At 32.9% G+C, this 25,966-nt stretch overlaps 3 protein-coding genes across 9 annotated transcripts; all 3 read left to right on the top strand.

Moving 5' to 3' along the window:
* Positions 1-3,052: 3,052 nt before the first annotated feature.
* BZIP68 (basic region/leucine zipper transcription factor 68) lies at positions 3,053-10,304 on the top strand. Of its 7 annotated transcripts, none has more exons than XM_022302584.2 (13): positions 3,053-3,208; positions 4,677-4,795; positions 5,331-5,387; positions 5,488-5,562; positions 6,883-6,972; positions 7,076-7,135; positions 7,237-7,406; positions 7,791-7,845; positions 8,311-8,353; positions 8,431-8,705; positions 9,120-9,197; positions 9,304-9,429; positions 9,885-10,304. In XM_022302584.2, exons 2-13 carry the CDS (start codon positions 4,730-4,732, stop codon positions 9,993-9,995), a joined length of 1,206 nt encoding a protein of 401 aa, XP_022158276.1. In that variant the 5' UTR covers positions 3,053-3,208; positions 4,677-4,729; the 3' UTR covers positions 9,996-10,304. The 7 variants fall into 7 exon arrangements, with proteins under 7 accessions (XP_022158276.1, XP_022158301.1, XP_022158292.1 ...); XM_022302609.2 differs by having other exon boundaries at positions 3,064-3,208; positions 4,701-4,795; XM_022302600.2 differs by having other exon boundaries at positions 3,067-3,309.
* Positions 10,305-11,661: 1,357 nt separating this feature from the next.
* LOC111022888 (beta-casein (DUF760)) lies at positions 11,662-14,961 on the top strand. The gene is made up of 3 exons (XM_022300188.2): positions 11,662-11,898; positions 13,309-13,583; positions 13,871-14,961. Exons 1-3 carry the CDS (start codon positions 11,767-11,769, stop codon positions 14,679-14,681), a joined length of 1,218 nt encoding a protein of 405 aa, XP_022155880.1. The 5' UTR covers positions 11,662-11,766; the 3' UTR covers positions 14,682-14,961.
* A 4,764-nt stretch (positions 14,962-19,725) lies between these two features.
* Positions 19,726-23,286, top strand: XTH30 (xyloglucan endotransglucosylase/hydrolase 30). The gene is made up of 4 exons (XM_022300329.2): positions 19,726-20,123; positions 20,239-20,339; positions 20,672-20,880; positions 22,643-23,286. Exons 1-4 carry the CDS (start codon positions 19,928-19,930, stop codon positions 23,163-23,165), a joined length of 1,029 nt encoding a protein of 342 aa, XP_022156021.1. The 5' UTR covers positions 19,726-19,927; the 3' UTR covers positions 23,166-23,286.
* Positions 23,287-25,966: the final 2,680 nt, after the last annotated feature.

The following is a 25,966-nucleotide window of genomic DNA, read 5'->3' as shown; positions in this document are numbered from 1 at the left end:
TCGTTAGAATTAAGTATTAAATTCATAAATTTAACCAAAATTCGATAAATGATTTTAGATTAGGTCATTTGAAATTCGGAAAATGATTTAAATTTGTATATTTGATTTGAAACGATGACAATTTGAAATTAATATAATTAGATTCCTTGTTAGATGTTTTGAAAATCAAAATAAAATAAAAATTTTAATGATTCAGACTTTAATTTAAATTTATTAATTTAAAATAATATAGTTAAATTAAGTAATTTATTATTATTTTTTTCATCGAGTAATTTATTTTGAATTTCTACTAAATCTTACAAAAGCCAATTATTTTTTAGTTGAGAATATTAAATTTCAAACCATTTAAAATGATGAAGTACCAAATATTTGAAATCTGTTAAGATTTTAACTTGCTCAAAATTTTGAAATACAAATATACCCTAAACTACGAGAGAATGGATAAGGCGAGATAACAATCATTATTTTATTTTTTATTTTCTATCAGTTTATAATAATTGCACATTTATCTTATTATCAGTATTTTAAAAACATTTTTAAATTTTAAATCATATTTTGGACACCAAAAGAATAATAATAATTTTAAAAATCTTATCGTTGTTTTTAAAATTTAGCCGATCATCTAAATATATCTTCGGTTGAAAAATATATTAAAATAGTGTGAGAAAATAAATATAAAATTTAGACAACAATTTACTAAAAACAAAATCACCTTAAATTATGTTTTGGTATTTTTTTTGTTAGGAATGTCAAAATAGAAACCACTCACAGGCCGGCGCGACCCTTGAAAATAGTTTTGATATTTGTTTTGGAAGTCAACAGATGTAGCATTTATTTGTCTTTGATTTTGGAACTCAGCAGCCCAGTTCATGCCCTCGGCCCAAGTGTTTTAAAGAGAAAACTGGTCCAACTATTTTAAAGAGAAAAACTGAATACTGCCCATGAAAAGCAGCAAGCCCATGATATAGGAAGTCGTAGCTCAGTCTATTTTTCTGCCCAACTTTAATCTAAGCTATTACTTCAGAGTAAGGCACGAGACGAAAGGGTACAGATATGATTGAAGAACTAGGTTCTTCATATATGGGCAATGGCACTTCGACTGTAATCAGAGGCGAACATGGTTCCACGCAGCGCAAGGCATCTCTTCCTGCGCTAAGGCATCTTTTTTTTATGGTTTTTCAATCGCGTGGCCCAATTCAATTTATGTTTAAAGAAAAAATTTGAAAATCAACATTGAAAGGGCTCATTGTTTGAAACGTTTTCAACATTATTGCAGCATCTGTTTTAGCAGTTTTGCACGTTTTTATTTATTAAGATTTATTATAAAAAAACGTTTTTCATTAATTTTGGATAGAAAATGTTTTTCTCTAAGTCCTATATAAACCATCCTCCTCTCATTTGCAAAACACTTAATTTTTGCTCTACTTCTTCCCCTACTACTTTCTCTCTCGGTTTACAATATTATTTTTGTTTTCAACCGCTGTTATGAGCTGATTCCAACCAGTTTTCTGGCGAGTACACGCTTGAATCTGGGTGTTGTGTTAACCTTTGGAAGCAACCGACAATTAACGATATAGCACCGTGGTCATGTCAAATTTTGGTTTCAAGGCAGTGGGTTTCACGGCACAACAACGAGATCCTCCTCTTTTACAATTTGAAAGCAAAATTCTGATGGCTTCAATAAGATCCGGCAAGGTGCTTCCATATATATAAACTCGAATATTTGGATGGATCAAATTACCGAGGTTGGTCTCATAAGCTACTCATCTTCTTTGAACAATTGGAGGTAGACTACGTCCTGACCACCACCGCTGCCGACGTAGCTGTCGCTGGAGTTCCTGCCAGAGTTGCCGCCGTAGCCGCCACCACCGCTGTCGTCGTCACGCTGACAAGTTCGAGAAGGACAACAAGATTGTTCGCGGGTATCTCCTCAACCATATGAATGACTATCTTTTTGTTACCCAAAAATGTGCAAATATTATTTGGGACACTCTAGAGTCAAGATATGGTAAATATGATAGTTCCGTAGGAGCAAGTCAGAAAGATTGAGAAATAGAACCATCTGATTTGATTCGTTCTCAATAGCCATGTGATGATCATCTTAGGGTGATCCTTTTGTCGACGGATGCTCCTATTACACTCGTAGTCTCTGAAGGATGAGAACCAACTATGTAGCATCTACATCGAGAATTCAAGTATTGTATACGTCACTGGGAGAAAGAAGTATGTGGTTGGCAAATGACTATAGTTTCAAATGGCAGATAACAAACCAATCATGGTTCACGAGTACGAGAACTTTGTGGCTAACATTTTGCTAGTTTGAGGAGAGATTTTAGGGATTTCATTTGAAGATTTGGTATGTCGAATGTGGGAGATTGAAAAAGTGGATGAGTAAAATGCACTATGAGCATGAAATGTGTAATTATACAACTCTCCTAAATTTTAGGAAATCAAATTTGGCCATGACATGCTATTTAGAAAAACTTTGATAATTTTTCTTAACAATAACATGTGCAGGATTTCCTAAATAAAATTGTGACAAAGTTGAATGTTAATTGTTTTAATTATACTTTATTATATTTGTTTAAAGTATAAAATAAAATAAACCTTTATACATAATATTTAAAAGTAAACATCATTTAATGAAGTGAAAATTTGTTTTAATTATTATTTTTTAAACGTAAAACTTCAACAAGTTAGATTGTCGGATTAATAAAAAAAATATAACTAATTAAGAAAAACATCTCTTAAAAAAACCGTCTCTAACATGACGATTCCTATTTTGTCTTCGCAGTGCATAAATGAATAACTATAGCTTCAAACTGTTTGCAAGATAAAGTGTTTTGATTTCATTTCTATTATTTGACTCCCATGTATTTGAGAAGCAAACATGACTAAAATAGACATTATAAATTCTATTTAGGCTTAACTCAACTCGGTAAGGTAATATCATGTGTAATAAAAAAAATAGAAATTATAAATTCGTAAAAAGAGAACAAAATAGGACGAAAAAATAATTTAGGGAAAAGAGGAGGTTAATTAATTAGGAAAGCGCCAGAGACGCGCACGTCGAGGTTCGAACCCCGGACTCCGCTCCGTGGACTCTCGGGTCCCTCCCCTCTGATAGCTCTACAGGTCTTCAACCTTCAACTTTCAAGCTCCAGCAAATTTCGTTTGATGAAATTTATGTAAAGATTCACATACTTTCGTAAGTTCTACTCCCAATTATGGCATTACGTGTTCTCGGATTGATCTCTGCATCGTTCCTGCTGATTCTCTTCTCCCAATTTGACAGCTTAAAAATCCATTGTTCGTCGTGGTGAACTGGGTTTGAATTTCTCTGTTAAATTTGATTATGTGTGTGCGTGTATGTGTGTGTTTTGTCGCTCTATTTCCTGTTAAGTGACAGTAGAAAATTTTGGTGCGCAATGATTGAACTTCCATGCATACTTGTAATGATTTTGTTTAAGTCCTCTTTGCCTTCGCCTGCAATCATGTGCCTCGGCCTTTTATTTTGCCTGGCATGCGGAAATTCTGGAAAGAAATGAAAAATTCTCTCTATAATTGTTATTATTTGTTTAGATTGATTGAAATTATTGAAAGGTCATTTCCACCCAGTTTCATTAATGCAACCATTCTATTTGATAATAAATGAAAATTAGCATGTTAATGTGCAAACACGCGCGAAAGATTGAAGTCGTTAAATTTTGAACGGGATCCCGTCTATATCCCCCGCAATGCAACTCATCCCTTCACCTTTGGAGTAGAGGTTCTGAAAAATCCGGGTGGCCTCTGCTTCAATCAGGCTCCTGTCTGGCAATTTACCATCGAAGCTTTTTACAGTGTTCGTTTCTTCCAGCTGAAAGTTGAAACTACCAGATGAAACAATGAGTTCTATCTCTGTCCTTTGGGTATTTCATTTTAGCTATTCGTCTCCAGATGTTCCACCTTCATTTCTTAAAAATTAATTTATTAAAGGAAGTTGTCCTGTATGCAAAATGGGCGTTGGAAGATTTGAATCATGATTCATGGAGATGCCCCTTTGGTATGAAGGTTCGTGGGAAGTTCCTAGAACGAGTCAGGCGAAGCCCTTTCCTTCCCTTTCCTTACTTTAGGGCTAAACTCTATAAGCTGAAATCTAGTACCCAAGCCTTTTGAGAGTAGAAATGGTCAGGACATGATGGAGGAACTGATTGTCCATCCCCATTTGTAATGGACGTTGACTTCTTTGGCAGGTGGCATTATTCTCTTTCATTTGGAACATCTGGTTAGAAAGTAATAGGAGAACTTCATGGGTGTTAGGAGGAGGTTTGGTGTTCAGCTCACTTCAACAGCTCATTTGGGTGTCATCTACAAAGTCTCTTTGTAATTTTCTATTGTTGTTTATTCTAAACATCTTGAACCCCTTCATGTAAATGCCATATCTTGTTGTTGTGGGTTCCTTTTTTTGCGGGGCTCTTGTGTGTGTGGTGCCATCTCCAGTGAGGTTGATGCTTCTCCTTCCCTTTCTTTGGCTGGTTTGTGTATAGTTTTCTGTTTCCTGTAAATAAATCATGAAGTTTTTAGTTGTTGAAATTTTATGTTCTCAATCCCAAAGAAAGTAAAGCTACTATGGCTTGGTTAGTGTGAAACGAGGATAGAAACAACTGATATGATGTACGTTCTTTTTAATGTAGGATATTTTGAAATTTTGTTGGAAGGTGGGGTGGCGTCTGGTTGATATAGAATCATGGGTGGCAGTGAGACGAATAAATCAGTGAAGGAGGAATCCAAGACAACGCCTGCCACTATACAGGTCTGCTTGTTTGCTTTACTAAAGTTTAAAGTGAATATTGTATATGAAATTTTTTTGACAATATTAATAATAGAAGCATGAGTGGGAAAAACTGGTAATTTGATTTTTTTTTTTTTTAACAAGATACGAACTTCTCATTGAAATAATGAAAAGGAACAAAATTATTCAAAGATACAAACTCTAGAAAAAATTCGTAATTTGATTATATTTCCATGAACGAATCCTGCAGAACAAACAGAATTACCCAAAATTTTTATGTATAAGTACTTCAAAACAAACACACTTACCTTGATTCATAATCACATGCATTGAAATACCCAGACATCTAGGATTTTAGATATCCCCTGATTTAACATTCTATTCCCTCAAAATGATCAAAATGCACCCCTTGAGTCTATCAGATTAGACTTTGACCTTATAGAGGTCAATGATATGATTTAAAAAATTTCCAACCTCTTGAGAGATTTATGCCTTCAAATTTTAAGCGTTTTGCATGGTTGGTTCTTAAATTTTGTATAGTTTTGTGTTTTTTCAGGAGCAGTCTTCAAACACAAGCACTGGCACCGTTAATCCTGAATGGTCAGGATTTCAGGTTCTTTTTGTTAAAGGCTCAAGTTAACATGGTTCACTATTGGGTACGCATTGTGGTTTATTTCTCGTCCCTTATGTATTTTTTTCCTGTTTTCCTTTAGGCATATTCTCCAATACCTCCACCTGGATATTTGGCAACAAGCCCCCAAGCACACCCATATATGTGGGGGGTACAGGTATGTCCTTTTGTAGGTAGACTGCTGTTCTGTATAACATTAACCATTGCTTCAAGCTTCATAATTTTCTATTAGCCGGCATGTTCACTGTTCAAGCACATTTATCTTTGAGGTCAATCTCTTTTAGCATATGTAAAAAGTTTTTATCAGGCTTGACCAGAGGGTTTTTAGGTTATCATCTTACTAAAACATCTCAATATAATTTCCCATTAGTGTTCTTGCTCTTCCTTTTTCTATTTTTGTTATTTAAAAATATTGTTTTGGGGAAGAAATTTACTGTTTGTATTAACTAGTTGATACTGCAGTTTCCTACTATATGAGTTGATCACTATGGGAGGTTGTCTGTTTTGGAAAATAAATAATTATGAGCAAGTTTGAAGATATCCTCAAAAGAAGCCAATACACAAAGCACTCAAAATTGGCACAAATATACAAATAGAATAATTACAAAAAGGGGTACTTTCTATCTCTTCTAATTTTCTCACAGCTTAATGGTTTTGAGTGTGTCTGGGCTTACTACTGCAAACAAGAAGGAATTCTATTAAGATTGAGAACCTAGCAGGTTTATGCTCCTGCTCCTGGTGTAAGGGGGGACTTTAATGTTTAAAGATGGCAGCGGTGGAGCCGTGATCAGAAGTATGAAGAGATTTAATAAATGCATCGATTACCTCTCTCTTATGGAGATTCCTTTATCTAATGGATGGTATTATTGGTCTAATTTTAGATAGCATTTCATTCATACACTTCTTGACAAATTTATTGTATCTGAAGGGTGGTCCTCTCACGTTTAGGACTCCAGAGCGCCAAGGAAAGTTAGAAACACTTTTCGTTATTTTTCTATTCTTCTTGAGATAATGATTTCAGATGGGGATCTAGCCCTTTTAAATTTGAGAAATGCTGGTGAAATCATGTCTAAGTGCAACATTAAGTTCATGTGTGATTATTAGCTAAAAACCGTAGATTCCAGCATTTTGTAGTTATTTCATTGAGAGGTCATCCTCTTGGTTTTGAATTTTTTTTTGATGTAGAGATATTGGTTTCTTAGATCTTCTCTATGCTGGTGTTAGAATTCATGGCTGTTATGCTTTCAGATGTTCTTTTACCTTTTATAAACAGCCGAGCCTGCCAAAATTATCATCCATTTTTATCTAATTTAGCATTATTGTTTTCAAATGGGCATGCGCACCAGATATTATATGGAGAAGAAATCATCAATAAAATAAGGAATTATCCTCTTTTAGGCCACCTTTTACGTATGGAATAGCTGAACCTAAATGGTTTTGATTCTTTATTGGATCATAGTATAAATGTTTGATGCAGCATATTATGCCCCCTTATGGAACCCCTCCACATCCATATGTTGCAATGTATCCCCACGGTGGCATATATGCTCATCCGCCCATGCCTCCGGTACTTTTGTAGATTTTTTTTTTTTTCTGAAATTCTCAGTTTTATGCATGTATTTTTTATCTTTAAGATTACATTAACCCTAACAATCATGCGCTTGTCACAGGGATCATATCCTTACAGCCCTTTTGCTATAGCTTCTCCGAATGGCATTGCTGAGGCTTCTGTAAGTTTTGAGTTCCACTGACTTATAATTTTGTCTTTAATTACATCTTTTTCTCAATTTGAGTAGGACTGTAGGTGAATGACTGGTAAAAATTTACATAGGGGAATACACCAGGCAACATGGAAGGGGAGGGTAAGCCTTCTGAGCTGAAAGAAAAATTGCCAATTAAAAGATCGAAAGGAAGTCTGGGAAGTTTAAGCATGATAACTGGGAAGAACAATGAGCTTGGTAAACCATCCGGAACATCTGCTAACGGAGTTTATTCTAAAAGGTGTGGCATGTCATTTAGATATATTTGGTGACCGGTTGTGCTTTCGATTCATGAAGCCAAGGTGTTTAGACATGGCCAGACTACCATATTTACATGCTTTTAATTTTTTTGATTGGGGTCTTATATGGACACAAGTGCAACATATATGGAGCAGGGTAGCAAAAATGTGATATTTTCTAAATCCTCAAAAAGGTTCTATTCACAGATTTATTTTCTGTTTTGAACTTTTCTGTCAGTTTATTAAGAATAAGGAACTGTAAACTCGTTTAACTCGTTTCTCTTACTGCAAACCTTAGCTCCAGACTAGTATTCTGTCATTTTGAGCTTACCTCTCATCTTTCACATTTAAATTTAGCTTATCTGATGATGAACCTCACTCTGCAGTGCTGAAAGTGAAAGTGAAGGTACAAGTGAAAGAAGTGATGCTGATTCTCAAAGTGTAAGTGTTCCGGCACTCCATTACCATGTGAATGCTTATTGTACAGATCTCTCCATTATCCTTGGGATAGGGCATGGATGGGGGAGGCCTAAGTCCAATTCCTAGTTTCTTAAGAGTTCAAGGACACAGTTGTACAACTTAGTTTCTAGTTGGTGCATTCCGTTTCCTGTTTTATTGTGTTTATTGTTACGTACGAATTACGATCGGACATTAAAAGTTTACTTCTCACATGTTGAGTTATTCGTGATATTACTTTAGTGTTAAATTCAATATTTGTTACTTAAAAGTTGAAAGGATGGATAAAGTTCCTTTCGTTTCTATTTGATTATATTGTTTTACATTTACGATCGAAGTAAATGTTATATCTCAATCAACCTCTTCTTGTTTGAGGGTGTCCCTTGTGCCACTTGGGTTCTGTTATGATTCATGTAATTTGATCTATCTTAGCTTCACTGCTTTTTGTAGGATTCACAACTAAAATCTGGTTCTGGGAAAGATTCTTTAGAAGGTTTGGGATTTTTTTCTATCATGCAGTCACTGTACCCAGTGTTATACATTGATGAGGAAGTTTTGTCTCTGTTACAGGTGGAGCGAATCCTAATGGTTTGATCCATGGTTCTCAGAATGAAGGACATAGTCTCGCTCATCCATTGGTGAATCAAACAATGTCCATATTACCAGTTCAAGCTTCTGCTGCTGTTACAGGTCCTGCTACGAATTTGAATATAGGAATGGACTATTGGGGTGCGCCAACAACTTCTGTCGTCCCTTCGATGTGCGGGAAGGTCCCTTCGGGTCCGATTACTGGAGGTGTTGCTGCTGGATCACGGGACAGTGTTCAGTCCCAGCTTTGGTTACAGGTTTAGTCCAACTTTGTCGAAAATTGCGTATAAGCAGGCATGGATATCGAAAGTTATCATATAGACACACATATATCAATCCACTAATTGAGTAAAACGATAAAATTACATTGTCGAAATGGAAACTTGAAGATGAATTGAATTGGGGAGGGAGAGGACAAAAAGGGCATACTGGAATTTGGTGTTACGCCACCGTATGGAAGTGAATGAGTAATTGAAATATATAATTTTAGTGTGTTTAATGCAAAATAGTTCTTTAGTATAGGTCGGGAACATCAATGTGTATGGTCTGGTTGAACCAGCCTTAACCAATTCCCAATATGAAGAAAGATTAATATTCTTTCACAGCTTTCATTGTTTTTTATATGAAAAGAGGTAATTCTTTTTTGTGTGTGTGTTTGAATGTGGATTCAGGATGAAAGAGAGCTGAAAAGACAGAGAAGGAAGCAGTCAAATAGAGAATCTGCACGGAGATCTCGGTTGCGTAAACAGGTAAGTAGGCATCCTTTAAATTTATAATCTAATCGGGCGATCCTGAGCCACATGCTGACATATTTGAATCAAATGGACATGTCTGCATGTTTCTTTTTTTACTTAGGCTGAATGTGACGAGCTGTCTCAGCGTGCGGAAGCTTTAAAGGAAGAAAATGCGAGTCTTAGATCCGAAGTGGATAGGATTAGGAGTGAGTACGAGCAACTTCTTTCAGAGAATGCCTCTCTCAAGGTGATTCCAAAATCCTTAAATCCATACATTTTTACTATTTATCTCAATGAAGCAAAGAAGTAGAGCGGTGTATTAAATATTAAAAATCCACCCCTATCATCTTGAAGCTATAAAACAAAATTGTTCTAATGGCCTAAGTCCAATTCCTAGTTTATATGTTCTATCAAGAGCCTGATGGTTGCCAAACTGAAAATTGGTTAAGACATATATCTTCAATAAAAAAGCTGGAGGTTCGAATTTTCACTCCACGTGTTGAACTAAAAAAAAGGGTCTATGATTCAACAAATTGGTGGGTCTTTCCTTAAGACCCCATATGTTTGAAATTCAAGCTTAAAGATCGAATCTCGTAAAAATATTCCATGTTTAATATTCAAGGTAGACTAGAAGAATGGCCGATGTAACTAAGTGATGGAATGAAGGTTTTTCCTGTTAAAGATCTTTTTCTTTTTCTACAGAGGAGGCTTGGAGAAAGCGATGGAAATGAAGATACAAGATCTGCCAAAAATGGCCAAAATTCGATTAAAGAAGATCAGTATACAGCCCGGGCTGAACCCACGAAGGGGTGATCGGGATCTACCATCCTTGCTTAATTCAGATGCAGGCACATAACCTAACCAGTTGGTAGCCAAAAGTTTGCATAACTTGTCATTTACCTTTTATAAGAACTGACCACTGCACCCTCTTAGGACTATCGATCATATTTTTCATTCTTGTGGAGGCTTCGTCTTTAACCTCGACGCCCCGTGTAGTCGTATTCTTATACCCATACTTGATGAGTGTCATGCAACATTTCACTTGAGTTTTTTCAGTGTAAAATATTGTTTTTGTGCTAATTTGAGGTCGAGTCGTGGCATATCAGTATGCTTTCTAACGTATAGATTTGAGTTACAGCATGTTTATATTGTCTTATATTCAGCATCTCCATCACTAATGTCCTACATTACTTTTGTAAGAACAAGCTTGCAATTTTTGCTCTGACCATGCATTTGCTTCTCAAGTAGAATGAGATTACTATTTGAACCTGCCCCAATATCTCTGTGCTGATTCTCAATACACACAATGAGGTCTGTTTTTTTTTCTTTCTTTTTTTGGTAAAGTTTTCTATTTACTTTGTAGTCCTTGCAGCTTTTAGTATAATCCGAGATATGTTCGGTAAATAAGGTAGTTAAGTCCTATTCACTTCAAATGAAGGAGAATCAATGAATGGAAATCGAGTATTTACTAAATTATTGAAATAGAATTGGGGCTTACTTCAAACTCTGTAGTCACTCATAAATGATAGTGTAATCATATTCTTCAACTGCAATCTTGTCAATTCTATTTTCATTCTCTATCTCGGGCTCCACATTTGTAAAGTACCATTTATTTCTGTCTAAGACCCATTACTTTTTAATTAATTGTTTTACATTTTTGTTAATTTTTTATTTTGTACCACTAATAATGGTTCTTCTAATAAAAATTATATAGTTGATGTGATTTTATTGTAAAATAATTAAAATTTCTATTTAATATGTGAAAATGATACTCGATAAATGGTTTGGATTTGATTTTGGTGTTTTAAACATGAAATTGGGCATTTGTCACTTTTTAGCGATTTGGTTTTCGTATTTTAAACTTGTGTTGTGATTGTAAATTTTTTTTTTTCTTTAAAGAATGTTTGATTTAGTTTATAAAGTTAATCGTTCAATTAACATATAAAAAAAATGGAATGATCAGAAAACAAACAAAGTTAAAGTTAATTTTCTCTCTTTGTAATTCATCCATCAATATTGGAAGTCTGATAAGAAATTTTTTATCGATTTTTTTATTTCATTCTCTAAATTATTGCTCCAAATAATTAAAACCAGAAACTAACTAATAAAAATTAATACATAATTATAGTCTAAACGAGCATAAGTCAGCGGTAATTGACATATACATCTAACTAAGAGGCCTATATATAAAAAAAATCTAGAAATTTAATAGAAAATTAGGTAGGATGACAAAAATATTATATATATATTTAAAAAAAGGTTATTACTTTTATTTTTTAAATATTAGTGTTACAAATTTTAAACTTGCTGCTATATTAAATAATACACATTTTATTTTATTATTTATATGATTGCCTAAAAATATTGGATATTTTGAAGACTAAGAGGATAATTAGTGAAATCTAAAGTATACTTTTGAATTTTTAACTGAAAATGTGAACAGCTGAAAACAAAATAATAAATAGTCATTCGTAGAAGAAAAGAGGAAAAAAAGAAGGAAAAAAAGAAAAAACTCAGAAAACGTAATCCAGTTAAAAACGTAATCCCTCGAGCGGCTCTTTCCGTCGTGATTCCGTTGGACGAAATGAAGATTTCGGGTGTAATCAGCGACGTTTCCGTCGTGATTCCGTCAGCTGGCGGCCTCCGGTCGCCTGAAGTGAGACACTGTCATGCGCCTATCGATTCGAAGAATTCCATTTCCGCCGGATTCTTTAGAGTGAGTTTTCGATTTCCTGTTTTACTTTTTGTACTTTGACCTCAAAAGCTAGCTAAATTTTAAGTTTCGATGGGAGAGGTTGTATTACAGTGTTGTGTGCTTGATGTGTTATCTGATAAATAGGCCTAGTGAAGATGTAGAGATTGATCGAAAATGCGTCCTAAAGGCAGAAGTAATCATATAGGCTGTTCTTTTATGAGTGGAAAATTAGAGCAATATTTTCTTTGATCGGGAAAAGGAATTTTGAATAGTCTATAGTAGTTTAGAGTAACGATTTATGTTATGCATCTTCGCATTCATACCGGTGCTAGATTCTTTTGGGCTTCCCTTAGATGCCTGTCTAGCTTGGTGGCTAATGTCGCATTTGTACATATTATGAAGTTTTATTGTCATTTACTCATTAATTAGTAGTTTTGTGCTTCTAAAACTCCTTGAAATTGTCACCAGCATCACCAGAATTCTAAAATTAGATATGAATGTAAATTTCGAATGACTTCATAACAGTTTACGTCATTTCATAATTGTTTTTTCCCCCCGTAGAACGTAACAATTTATGATATATAAACTTTGTGGGTATTACCTCTACTTGGTGGCAAGGAATTATTGAATGTGTGTACTGATTTGTGATACAGCTACTTATTTCCTGTTAAGAGAGCAGTAGTTACATGGGTGGCCTGAAAAACAAATACTATTCATCGTGATTTTGTTAAAATTATTAGGAATCTGAGAATGGTATATGGCTATCATACTCCTTTTTTTTTCTTTTAATACGTGGAAGTGTCCGAGCCAGTTTGCATGCACTCCAACTAATCTCACGAGACAACTGCTTGACCCTACTACATTTGGTTGCCAAAGAAACTTATAGGATATTAAATCCTAGATAGATGGCCATCATGGTTTGATCCCATTATATATAAGTCCTTTACTAAAGGACCAATGGGCCAATCCATTATGGTTTATATGGCTATCATACTTCACCAACCACGAAGTCCCTTTTTTTGGTTTTACGCTCCATTTTTGCTGAGAGAGCAATATTAGCATGCTTGATTTGAAGGGAATTTTTGAAGAGGAATTAATTGAGTAACAATATCTTCAATGGCATTCTCTTATTAAGAATATTATATTTACTGATTGGCTATCGAACTGGATTAAATAAATCCCCCCCTTCTTTTGGTGATTAATTTGTTTAAGCACAATACTATTGTATTGGGGAACCAAGAAATGGAGAATTTATGTTTCTAAAATGCATTGGATTGGGAAAGTTTTGAAGGGAGTTTCAAATCAAAATTGGAAACTATATCATAATTGTCCTTTGACCCATGCGTACTTGTGTCAGTTTATCTTTCAGTTTGTTTAATTCTTTTCAGTTCTTGTAAATCCTTTTATGACCTTCTCCCTTGGTTTTACCAGGGGTGTTCGTCGTTTTACATACCGAAGTATGGTTCTGGTGTGGATAAATTTCGATTAAGGGGCTTAAGTATAAGAGCTTCAGAGGATTCTCAAAACGTGTTTCCAGTTTCACCTGTTCAATTTGAATCCCCAGTTGGCCAGTTATTGGCTCAGATATTGCTATCACATCCTCATTTACTTCCTGCAACTGTTGACCAGCAACTGGATAACCTTCAAACTGAGAGAGATTTGCAGACAGAAGAGGCTTCTTCCTCGTCTCAAGATCCTCTCTACAAGTAAGTGCGTATTCTCTCTTTCTTTTCTCTCAGCAATAAATCACATATATAGGCGCTTATGTTAAGATTATGTTGAATAACAATATGTTGTGTGGAAGATTGTGCATTAAGCTGGAATATTCATGTTTGAAGTTGCTCGTTGGTCGATTTTTACCTCTTAAATTTAAAAGAAAAATGAATTGATTTTGGTTGTTAAGGCTATTTCCATGCTTATGGGTCCACCACAGATGTGATTAAGGTTTGGTACATTGTCCAATTAATCACTTGATTGAACCCATGAATCTTAGGAGGATAGCTGAAGTGAGAGAGAAAGAAAGGCGAAAGGCATTGGAAGAGATATTATACTGCTTGATTGTTGGAAAGTTTCTGGAGAATGAAATTTCAATGATCCCCAAGATCTCAGAAACCTCAGATCCTACTGGCCGAGTTGATTTTTGGCCAAACCAAGAGCAGAAACTAGAATCTATTCACTCTCCTGAAGCATTTGAAATGATACAAAGTCACTTATCTCTTGTCCTTGGAGATCGATTTGTCGGTCCCCTTACTTCCATTGTTGAAATGAGTAAAATAAAACTTGGCAAGCTTTATGCGGCTTCTATAATGTATGGATACTTTCTCAAAAGAGTTGATCAACGTTTCCAACTTGAAAGGACCATGAAAACTCTTCCTGAAGCATTTACAAAAGACTTTGACGAGCCGATACCTGCGAATCAACTCTGGGATCCTGATTCCTTGATCAGGCTTCCCCTTGATGATGAGGGGGTAGGTGACAGTGGGGGATTTTATGATACAGATGCAAGCAGATCATACAGATTGCGATCCTACGTGATGTATTTGGATTCTGAAACACTTCAAAGATATGCAACATTGAGATCCAAAGAAGCCATATCTTTGATCGAAAAGCAGACGCAGGCATTGTTTGGAAAGCCAGACATTAGGATAGCTGACGATGGTTCGATCGACACATTCAATGATGAAGTGATCACTATTACTTTCTCTGGGCTGACAATGCTAGCATTGGAAGCAGTTGCATTCGGATCGTTCCTCTGGGATGCAGAAAGCTACGTCGAATCGAAATACCACTTTGTCAAGAGCTGAAAGGAGTTTCATATTTAATATGTTGATGCTTTTGATGGTGTTTAGACTATTGCATTTTTTGAAAGATAGTTTGCTGAATATGGCAGAAGCTTATGCTCGAGCGAGGACCACAGCGGGTTATTCAGCAACGGCACGAGAAGAAAGGGGCTGTAGTTTTTTTTAATTTAATTATCAAAGATGTATATAGTGTGCCAATGGAATTGGACAAAGATTATAACTTCTGTAAATCAAATTAGGAACTGAATTTATACTAGAAGTCACATTGTTTGTAGTGGTCTCATTCGATGATCTTTTTTCTTTTGGGATACTAATTGCTGGATGGATTTGACAAGATTTTCATAAAAGTGAAGTGTTTTTAACTAATAAAAGTAGTTAAAAAAAATTTACGATGGTGTTTGGCTAATGGTCAAATGCTATTAAAATGAACATTAGCCTTCAAGGTAGGTAATTAGTATCTTGTTCATGGTAGGAAGAAAAATAAAATAAAATACAAGTTCATAGGTTCTGGATGATTTTACTCGCCACATTATTTGATTGAGTCTACTTATATCAATCTTATTATTTTTTTTTATGGTGGTAATTGGTATGTACCTCAAGTTCAAATCTCCCTCTTTACATATTATACTTTAAAAAAATCTTTTATTATTTATTTTTAATGTAGAAACAATTAAGATTTCAATAATGTAGTGGGTGATTCCTATCACATCATGTCATCTGACAAAATTCAACTGAGGAGAAGTTGAAGAGTTATTTAATAATAATTTTTTTAAATTAAAAATAAACGTACAAAGAGAGAAAACGCAAAACAATAGATAACAATTTAAAGTATATACTAAAGTAGTAATAGATGATAACTCCTTTAAACACGACATCTTTAAAATATGAATGTATAAAATCATAAACATATAGTAGAAAAAACTTAAATAGAATGCTCGTTCAAAAATAATAATAATCTTTTAAGTAGAATGAAATAAAAAGGTGCATCCATATTTGTCTTTTTTTTTTTTAAGAAAAAAAGGTTTCTTGCATCAATATTCAATCAAACTTTATTTTAATTTATTGATACAATTTTTTTGAAAAATAGTTAACAATAATATTTTGGTTACTGTATTTGTTCTATTTTGATCCATATATTTTTAATGTCCAAAATTAATCCTTTTACTTCAATCTTAAAACATGGTTTCTCTTAGAAAATTAAGTCTCCATCAATCTCCCTTCTAAAAATTTTAGAAATATTTTCACATTGTTCTTTTCTTGAAAGGATATTATTATTATTATTATTATTATTATTTCAAGTTAGAGGAAAATTAACTGGGCGGAGAAGAGTAGACATGGGGACTCGAACGACTTCTGAATATATCATATGAGATTTCTTTTTTGTCACTACGCGCACAATAACATATAGCTGAAGAAACTTCTGAATATATCAGATGAGATTTCTTTTTTGCCACCACCCTAAAAGTAAAAAACTAGAACGAAAGGAATCTGGAAACTACAAGATTAACATGCTAAAATAATTATCTATTTGCATAATTTTCATCATATGATCCATTAAAAAAAAAACACCGTATGAATCTGATGTCGGATTAAAAATGTAATAACCGCACTCTCCGGAATTATCCGGAGGATTAGACTTTTAGCTGTAAAATTCACCAGTAGTAAAAAGAGGGGCGTTTTCGACATTTTTTTCTTTTTTTGAGTACAGGGGTGTTTTCGACATTTAAACAACAAAGATTGTTGAAAAATAAGAGGGTGACGACAGCTTGGAACTTCTAATCGCGACGCCGTTAGTCTCGGACACGGTTTTTAGGTGGGAGCCTTCCACCGTGTCCGCCCGTTTCAGACCGTTGGAAACAAAAGTTTTTTATTTTATTTTATTTTTTATAATATATATATTAACATTATTGCCATAAGACTGACCTGTTACTCGAGTAGGATAATTTTTAGTACTATAATATTAATAATCATTATGCATTAATTATTTAGATTATTATTACTTTTAGTTATTGATAATACGTCTCAATAGATTCAATAGATTTGATGGTAATGATTTCTATAACTACATTCTCCTTTCTCAATCACTCTATTTTGTTTTTAATATTTTTAATTCTTTTAAAAGGACTCTCTCGTATCTTTTTTTTCTCGCTCTCTTCTGATTTTTAGTTTCTTTTCGAAATTAGTTTAAAGTAGATATATATTAATTTTTTTTCCTTATTTTGTCTCCATATGTATAAAGTAATTATTTCGTCATATTATTTCATCGTCAATACGAAAGATGGACGATTATTGAAATACACGTTAATACTACGTCTTAAAAAGTTTCAATGGATTATTTAGAACTAATTAATCAACATTTTTGTACAAATAAAATTTCCACTTTCAACTTATTTTTCCTTATTTGGTTCTACCTAAAAAAAACCTAACCTATCAACTCCACAATAGGTTGATTTCATTAATTATTCAATTAGAATACCTCTTGACAAATTAACCCAACCAAAGAAGTAACACAAAGAAGAGAAAAATGGAAGTCTAGCATCATTATTAATCAATTCAAATATTGATATAATAGAATCAATACATACTATTTTATGAGTACAATTACAAATGATAAAATATAAAAATTAAATGGAAATGATTTGTGATGATACTATTAAGGTTTAAATATTATTTTCGTATATGTGTTTTTTACTTTGGTTTATTTTGGTTTATGTACTTTCAAAACGTTCATTTTTATATCCGTACTCTCAACTTTTATTCATTTTAGTCATTATGTTTTTAAAATGTCTGTTTTGATCGAGTAACAAATTTCGTCCCCATTTACAACTTTTTTTAACTTAAATTTTACAATACAAATTTAAAAGATAAAATGAAAATGAAATAACCGAAAATTTTCACTTTTTAAAACTACAAAAACTAAAATAAACATTTTGAAAATACAAAAGCTAAAATGAAAAAATATTGGAAGTCCATAAACTAAAATATACCAAAGTCGAAGGGGACTAAAATAGTTTTTAAACTTATTATTAATAAAATAAAAATTTTGAAATAAATTAGATTCAATTTTGGATAGTTAAAGACACGTATAGCTCCCTTTATAAGTTGTAAATTTGAATATTCACCTCGGAATAAACGAAATAAAACAATTTGTAATAATAAATTTTTTTTCCCTTAAAATCTTTTAAGTTTTAGTTCTTCTATTACACCCAATATACACACATAAATGGAATATAAGGTTTTATATCATAGAGTATATATCCAGAAAGCCAACAAAAATGATGATCTTTTTATTTTTGGCTTTATCCATTTGATTTTCCTTTCTTTACAATATTTAAAGCAAAAATAGCAAGTTTTTTTAAAGTAAAAACTTTTAAGGTTAATGGCTAAATTAAGCAGTCAAAATATATTGATTGGATGGAAACACCTGGCTCTATAAAGCATGCACTAACACATCTGACCCAAAACCAGAACTCTGCCAGAAAGATTTATTACCTTTTTAAAACAATTTCTTGTCATTTTCTTTTTTTTTGAGTATTTAAAAAATAGAAATCTAAGGCCACCAGCTCATTAAAAGGTATATAATTTCTTCACTTGCTCTTTCTTGTTCTGTAGAAATACTTTTAAATTTACTTCCCTGTATTTTATTTTTTTTTTCATAATTTCGGTGAATAAAACATGGCATTTTGATGCTACTTAATTTAGTCAAATCATATAAATGCCAAACTTAACATGTAATATTAAATTATAATAAAAAAAATAATCGGATTTTGGTCCTGAGATTTAGAATATATTTATTTGGTTCCTAAAATTTCAAAAGGAACATTTTTGGCCCCTCAGGTGCTTTGATAGTTTGTAATGTTAATGGAGCGATTAATTGCTGACTGCGTATGGTTGATTTGATAAAATATATTAATTTAATAATATTTTTATTTTTATTAGACTTTCCATATTCTTCCCTCTTCTCCTTTTTTTTCTCTTTCTCCATAGAACTTTGCAGTCGCTTGCCTACCAGATCGGGAAGAGAAAGTAGGCAATAGTAAAGAGAACGGGCGACAACATCAAGAACGGCAAGGCAGCGCTGGCAAGGAGCCAACGAGCAGTAGCGAGATTCACCAAAGAGGACGAGGAGAAATGGGAGAGTAAATGAGATGAGGGAATGGGATGGACAGTCCAACCACATTAAAAATATTATTAAATTAATATTGTTACCATATCAACACCAACGGTCTAATCATCTCATAAACAAGTTAGAACTATTTTATAAATCTCGGAGATAAAAAATATCTCTTTTGAAATTCCAGGAACTAAATAAACATTTATTTCGAATTTTATGGACAAAAAATATACTTATCCAAAAGTAAAAAAAATCATTCATCTAAATACTAATACATTAATAAGTACCTACTACGTCATTACATGGTAGTAATTTTATTTTTTAAAAATTAAACGTGTTTACTAGAACTATATTTATTTTTCAAAATTTTAACACACTTATAATATTAATGATGGTTAATTTAAATATAATTAATTTACATAAAATTATATTTTGACACTTACTTATTAAAAATATTTTAAAAAATTAATTTTTATTAATTCAAACACAACTTGGTAGATAAAATATATGTTACATTTTAGACATTAATGACTCGATTCCCACCCCATAATTATTAAACTAAAAAGAAACCACGGGTTGAAGTTTTGATTTTACATTATAAACTAGAGAGTTTGTCAAACCCCTTTTCTTGACTTTCAAATCAAGAAATTCAATCTTTCATCGTAAGCAAATTGCATGGATGACACAAAAATAAAATAAATTAATAAAACATTATATATTTAAAATCCATAATCCAATATTCCACCTCCTCTCTTTTTTTTTTCTTTTTTTTCCTTTCCTTTTTTCCCTCTAAATTTTAGAATAAGGATAAGCGCCAACCTCAGCAATCCATTTCACAAAAATAATGGCTCTCCCGAAATACCGGCAACAACAAAGGGCATCTCCGTCATTTCACCTCTCCAAGAAAAGAAATTTAGTCCGAAACTCCTTTGGCCAATTTCAACCCTTCCTCTTTCTCTCTCTCTCTCTCTCTAACATAAATTAAGCATTCAATTTGAAGCCTCTGTTCTCTTCATCTTCCTCGCCATTCTTTTCTAAAGATTTTGTGAATATTATTTATACAGAACCAGAGGCGAATCCTAGAGAGAGAAAGAGAGGAAGACGAAGAGAGAGAGAGAGAGGGAGAGAGAGAATTATGGATGTTGTTTGGTTACGTAGTTATGGAGGATTGATATTGATCTTCTGCTTGTTCTGTAATTCCGTTGCAAATGCTTCTTTGAATGTCACCTCAATCCGTTTCAATGAAGGCTATTCGCCTCTCTTCGGCGACGGAAACCTCGTCCGCTCCCCTGACGGCAAATCCGTCCGCCTCCTCCTCGACCGCTTCACCGGTATTTTAATTTTACAATCCCTCTCTGTTTATATGATTCGATTTCTGGAGAGTATGTTGTTTGAATTCCGCTGTTGGATTGATTTTCTGTTTTTCGTTTCGATTGAATTTTTTAGGCTCCGGATTCATCTCGTCGAAGATGTATAATCATGGATTTTTCAGCGCCAGAATCAAATTGCCGTCGGATTACACAGCCGGCATCGTTGTAGCCTTCTATGTATGTTGCGATGCTATATCTCCTTAATTGTTTGGTCGCTGAGAAAATTTTCAATAGCCAAAAATCAGAAGCCGCTAAAATTGAAATGAAAGACTAATTCAACGCGAAATCTTGGTCAAACAGGAGTCATAACCGTTGAATTAATTTAATCGAATAGAAGAAACCTTGAAAAAGAATTGAGTTATTCAATCTCAGATAAACACCGTAAGGAATGAGTTGACAAATTTTCTTTGATTCCGCACACTGCAAATATAATCCATCCTCCTCCATGATTGCGGATGATGATCACCGTTGAATTTTGGTTCATTTTTGTGCATGTTCGCCCATAACAGACCTCAAACGCTGACGTATTCGAGAAGAATCACGACGAGTTAGACTTCGAGTTCTTGGGGAACATTGAGGGAAAGCCATGGAGGTTTCAGACGAATCTGTACGGAAACGGAAGCACGAACCGCGGCCGGGAGGAGCGGTACCGCCTCTGGTTCGACCCGACCAAGGAGTTCCACAGATACAGCATTCTTTGGACCGCTCACAATATTATGTAAGTATTTTATTTTTTTTAAATGCTTTTGAACTTATTTTTAATCTTTAGTTAAAAAAAGAACCGTATTTAGCTCAGCTAAGAGTAAAGAAAGGAATGGAAATCCAAAAGTTTTGGGTAAAATCCACTTTTAATCATGATTAAGTTATACGGAATCCTTAAGTTTCAAAGAGTGACTTTTTGATTCTCAATATTATCAGAGTTAATATGATATAATACTAACATTTATTAATTTTATATATTTTTTATTAATAAATATTAGTGTCACATCAATTTCAAAGACTTTTAAAATTATTTTTTAAAGTTAAAATTTAAGAGTCAAATAGAAACTAAAAATATGTTTTACTCAAAAATGTTATACTACTCCACGGTAGGGAGAATTTTCCATATTACGTGGCCTGATTATTTTAAGCCAGCAGTCAAGAATTATGTAAATACGGTATAAATAATTTATTTGATAAATTTTAAAGTGAGTCGAGGCGTAGAATAGGTATTTTGGGATTAGTTGAAATTTTTTCCATGAAAAGTTGGGTTGCGTGTGGGATTTGATGGATGGATAGTTCCACCATGAATTGTGCCATTAAAGAAATTAGATACGATACGACTTATTTTCTGGTCATTTTCAGTTTTCCTTTCCTGAATCCTTGCGTTGAGGAATTTCCTTACTTTTTATCCCATTTTCATTTTCATTCTTCTTCCTCTTTCTCTCTCCTTCTCGGAATTTATATGCGTATTGTTGATTTGATCAAGTTGCACAGAAACTATTTTATACTCTAATTGTTTATTTGTTTGGTTCTCTATATTAAATTTTTCTTTTCTAAATGATAATACGAATCTTAGCTGAATTATTTTTTTTTTGAAGAAGTTTTTGTTTTCAAATAAACCGATTATCAGAAGAGTGTGTTCTAAAGATTTTTTTCCTTTAATTTTTTTTATTCTTTATAAAAGATATTTAAGCTATGATCATAGAAGTTAAACGCGATACTTTTATTCTTATGCTTGTTGTGTCTTTTCTTTATGGAAATTATAGGCCAGGGAATCATTTTAGGAACAATTTGAGGTTATATTTTCTTCCAGAATCGTAAATTTATTAATAGCAACTTTAAATTAGGTAATTCCCTTTTGTTTAATTAGGCTCCATCTTCCCATTTCTTTAGAATCGATCGTGTGCTTTTTGTACTATCATGATTGAATGAAAAGGGAAACAGTGGGAATTGGATAGCACAATGTTAAAGTTAGGCTTTCCACACTTCCAAAACCACTTTTTGTTCTTTTTGAGTAAAAGACCTAAAGAAAACTTGTAAACAAAGCTATAAATTGGATCACATGGCAAAGCAAACACTGTCCATTCATAACAGATAGATCCATGTGATTTCATTGGTTTGCTTAATCTTAAAGACTTAAAGTAAGAATTTTTGTTTAGGTCTCCCATTTTGATTGACTATTCATTTCCTCCCTAATTTATCATTTTATCATCTTTCCTTCTCTAAGTTTGCATCTTTCTACTATGATTATTTTGATTTTGCTCTAATTTAGGATCCATTTCACAACCATCTTATATTTTTACATCTATTCTTTAAGGAATAGACTCGTTTACCAAATTTTCTTGTTTTGTCTCTAAAATTTCGGACTAAGTTCCAAAAGTGTTTGCCAACTAAAATAGTAAGGACAACCTTGTTGTCTTGGAAACTAACCAAACTTATCTTGTTTGCTTGATCTTCATTTTTATGCTAAAAATTCTCTACTTTTTGAAACTTTGTAGATTTTACATTGATGAAGTTCCCATTAGAGAAGTGGTGAGAAATGAAGCAATGGGAGGAGATTACCCTTCAAAGCCAATGTCTTTGTACGCCACAATTTGGGATGCCAGCAGTTGGGCAACCTCAGGTGGCAAATACAAAGTCAACTATAAATATGCACCCTTTGTTTCTGAATTCAAGGACCTTGTTTTGGAGGGCTGCGCCGCCGATCCCATCCAGGAGGTTCTAGAAGCTGTCGACTGCTCCGAGCACAACGCCCGCCTCGACGCCAAAGACTTCGCCACCGTAACACCTGCGCGCCGTGCTGCAATGCGCAACTTCCGCCAGCATTTTATGTACTATTCATACTGTTACGATACGTTGCGGTATCCAGTCCCGCCACCGGAATGTGTCATTAGTCCGACCGAGCAGCGGCGTTTCAAGGACACCGGAAGGCTGAAGTTCGGTGGTAGCCATCGCCGCCGCTCGAGGCGGCGCGGCAGGAACAACCCAAGTGTTTCCTTGTCTGACCAGTCTAGTATGTAATGTGTTTCCACACATATTTCTATAGATGAAAATATATATTCTTTTACTTTGTTTCTGAACTTTGTGTATGTTATGTATGTCCAGTAATGCAATAAATATGATCTATTGGTTTAATTTTTAATATTGAGGTATTTTAATATATATATATATATATATATATATATATGTTTTCTGTATCAAAGTTAACAACCACCAAAATTTGAGTTAATTTAAAGTAGGCGCAGTGCTAGAAATTTTTATGGGAAAAAGTTTTATATCTTAACTTTCTAGTTTCTCTATATACATATATACTTGTTATTTCTCAATTCTAAATACTTAAAAGGGATAAATTAGAGAAATTCAACTTAATTATTAATTTAAAGAGTAGGGGTAGTAAATGTAAGCATTATATCCGCGTTATCACTCGTCAGTTAAGAATGTTTGCTATAAAATCTACCGACCAAAAAGTCTTAAGAAAAAGAAAATTCATCAAAAGATTATTCTATAATCGTCTCTTGTTCTTGAATCGAAGGAATTGAGTCTGTACCCGACTCTAAAAGAATTCTTTTTTCAAGTGAGTTGTCTTTCAACTCGAGTAAGTTGTGTTTCTTCTTTTGTAGTATACCTATTTTGGTGTCATAGTTTCTACATTATATCCTTTTTTTGTGTCAATACATTTCTAGAAGAATGGAAAGAAGACCAAACAAAATAGTTAAGAAATTGGACTTATTATAATCTTTTTGGGAATAGAATATTCTTTCTTCCTATTTTCAGGATGCGGTGTAAGAGTTGTTTTTCATTTTCTATTGGAGAATTCAACTTCCAATCCATTAGTTTTAGAAAGATGAATTAGAGACAACGACATTTCTCATTTCTTTTACCATGGTTTAAAAATACATATTTTAATTTTAAAAAATTGAGCTATTTTGTCTAATTATATGTCTATGACAGTTATATAATCATGGACTCTATTTTGTCAATCGAAAGATAGCTGGGTAAGACACTCGCATCATCTTAAGTTGAAATCCCAACCCCATACTTTTTATACATAAAGAAAAAACAGGGACCCATTCAATTTAAAAGTCTTTTTAAGGTTAAAATTAAGTTAAAAGCTTCTATATTTCTATCCTTCTTGCTTCTTTGGGCCACCAACAAAGACAGGTGGATAAATTGGGTTAGGGGATGTCTCTGACGAGGACAGTTGTACCATGTTCCTAATTCCTATGATTGCTGTCCCCATCCACGTGGACAAGTTTGATGTTGACAATTGCTTCAAAGTGGGAGTATTTGCTTGTCACGTGAATTTGGATAATGTCATTTTATAATAAAATTCAGTTCACTTTTGTGATTTGAATTTTCGTTATTTTGCTTCTTACATTAAAATTCTTTATTTATTCTATGAATCGGTTAAACTAAGCAGCATTTTGAAAATATAAATATTCAGGAAGAAATTGGTTATTCCATCGTATTTCAAAAAATATATTTAAAAAATAAATCAATAATTAGTTAAACTTTTACCTTCTTAAATAGTAGTTAAACTATGTTCAATTACAAAATTGTCAATTACACATCTATTATTTTTACTAATTTTGGTAATAGTCATTCAATTTATTTTAAGTTCAATTATTATGTTGTGTTTGCTTTTCTTGGTCATATCATGGCTCGAAAATGGATAAAATGCATAGCCCACAAAAATTTTATACATAATTTTGTAAAATAAATCCTATCTTTGCTTAAAAAAAAGTAAAAATAAATCAATAATAATAATAATAATAAATCAAACAGCATTTTACTCAACTTCACGTGAAAATTTTAGCTTGAACAAAGTATTTAAACTAAGATGTGACAAGTTGATTTTACTTAAACACTAACATACGGGTTCCAACCTGTCATATAAACTCAACAAATTGCATGACACTTTCGATAAAAATATCAAGGTCTCAATTTTATTGAAATATCAATAAAATGTCGATGTCGATAGATATTTCTGTAAAAGTGAGAGGAATTAAAAAATTATAAAAGATTATTTAAATTAACAAATAAACATTTTCCTATTTTTAAATAAGTTAAAAATAATTAATATTAATATTATGTATATATTAACGAGATTTTGTTGATATTTTTCATATTTTGTCAATTTTTTTTGTACTATGATGAAAATGTCAATTTACCCATGTCAATGTCGAACTATGGAAATATGGATATGTCGATGGATATTTAGACCATAATAAACTTGTATCAACTTTTTTCTTAACAACTTTTTTTTTGTGTAAAAAAAATTATATTTCCAGATGGTTTAATGAAATTGCTCATTTTCTAGCAAACTAGGCCAATCAATTTTTTAGAGACTCGTTGAGACTAATAACCTTCCTGTTTGGTTGCCCCGTCCAATTCAAGCTGATTACTACAATATAGCCATTGATTTTATTTCTGATTAATGAAGTGATTCTATTTTCCAAAAATAAATAACTTTTTCAAACACATTACAGTAAAACTGAAATTACTGGACATTTAAAATTGCCTAAATAAATCCAGTTCTTACTCTCTGATCATTACAAGATCATAATAATAACTCTATTACCAAATAGATCAGTGATTAGTTAAGCAAATGATCTGATAGGTTTAAATTAGAATTATTTAAATACTACATTACAAGTAGAATTTCAATGGAAATCTCCATCCCTAAAACAAATTCTTTCTGAAAACCAATTTCTATTTTCCAGATTTATGAATCAATCTCAAAGCAAACAAATTATCAGTTCATATATTCACTGTTAACACCCTTTTTCCCAACAGGCAAACACTCAACAATTTATTTTTAA

Source organism: Momordica charantia (genome assembly GCF_013281855.1).
Source record: "Momordica charantia cultivar OHB3-1 chromosome 6 unlocalized genomic scaffold, Mcharantia_2.0 BLBB01000006.1, whole genome shotgun sequence".
NCBI classification, from domain to species: domain Eukaryota; kingdom Viridiplantae; phylum Streptophyta; class Magnoliopsida; order Cucurbitales; family Cucurbitaceae; genus Momordica; species Momordica charantia.
Note: the sequence above shows the minus strand (reverse complement) of the source record. Positions and strands in the feature narration are given on the sequence as shown.

Coding starts and splice junctions, on each gene's coding strand:
- LOC111022888 (XM_022300188.2), top strand. CDS start 11,767: ATGAAGATTTCGGGTGTAATCAGCGACGTTTCCGTCGTGATTCCGTCA. Junction 11,899..13,308: donor TTTCCGCCGGATTCTTTAGA/GTGAGTTTTCGA, acceptor TGGTTTTACCAG/GGGTGTTCGTCGTTTTACAT. Junction 13,584..13,870: donor TCTCAAGATCCTCTCTACAA/GTAAGTGCGTAT, acceptor CATGAATCTTAG/GAGGATAGCTGAAGTGAGAG.
- BZIP68 (XM_022302584.2), top strand. CDS start 4,730: ATGGGTGGCAGTGAGACGAATAAATCAGTGAAGGAGGAATCCAAGACA. Junction 4,796..5,330: donor CAACGCCTGCCACTATACAG/GTCTGCTTGTTT, acceptor GTGTTTTTTCAG/GAGCAGTCTTCAAACACAAG. Junction 7,136..7,236: donor ATGGCATTGCTGAGGCTTCT/GTAAGTTTTGAG, acceptor AAATTTACATAG/GGGAATACACCAGGCAACAT.
- XTH30 (XM_022300329.2), top strand. CDS start 19,928: ATGGATGTTGTTTGGTTACGTAGTTATGGAGGATTGATATTGATCTTC. Junction 20,124..20,238: donor CCTCCTCGACCGCTTCACCG/GTATTTTAATTT, acceptor TGAATTTTTTAG/GCTCCGGATTCATCTCGTCG. Junction 20,881..22,642: donor TGGACCGCTCACAATATTAT/GTAAGTATTTTA, acceptor GAAACTTTGTAG/ATTTTACATTGATGAAGTTC.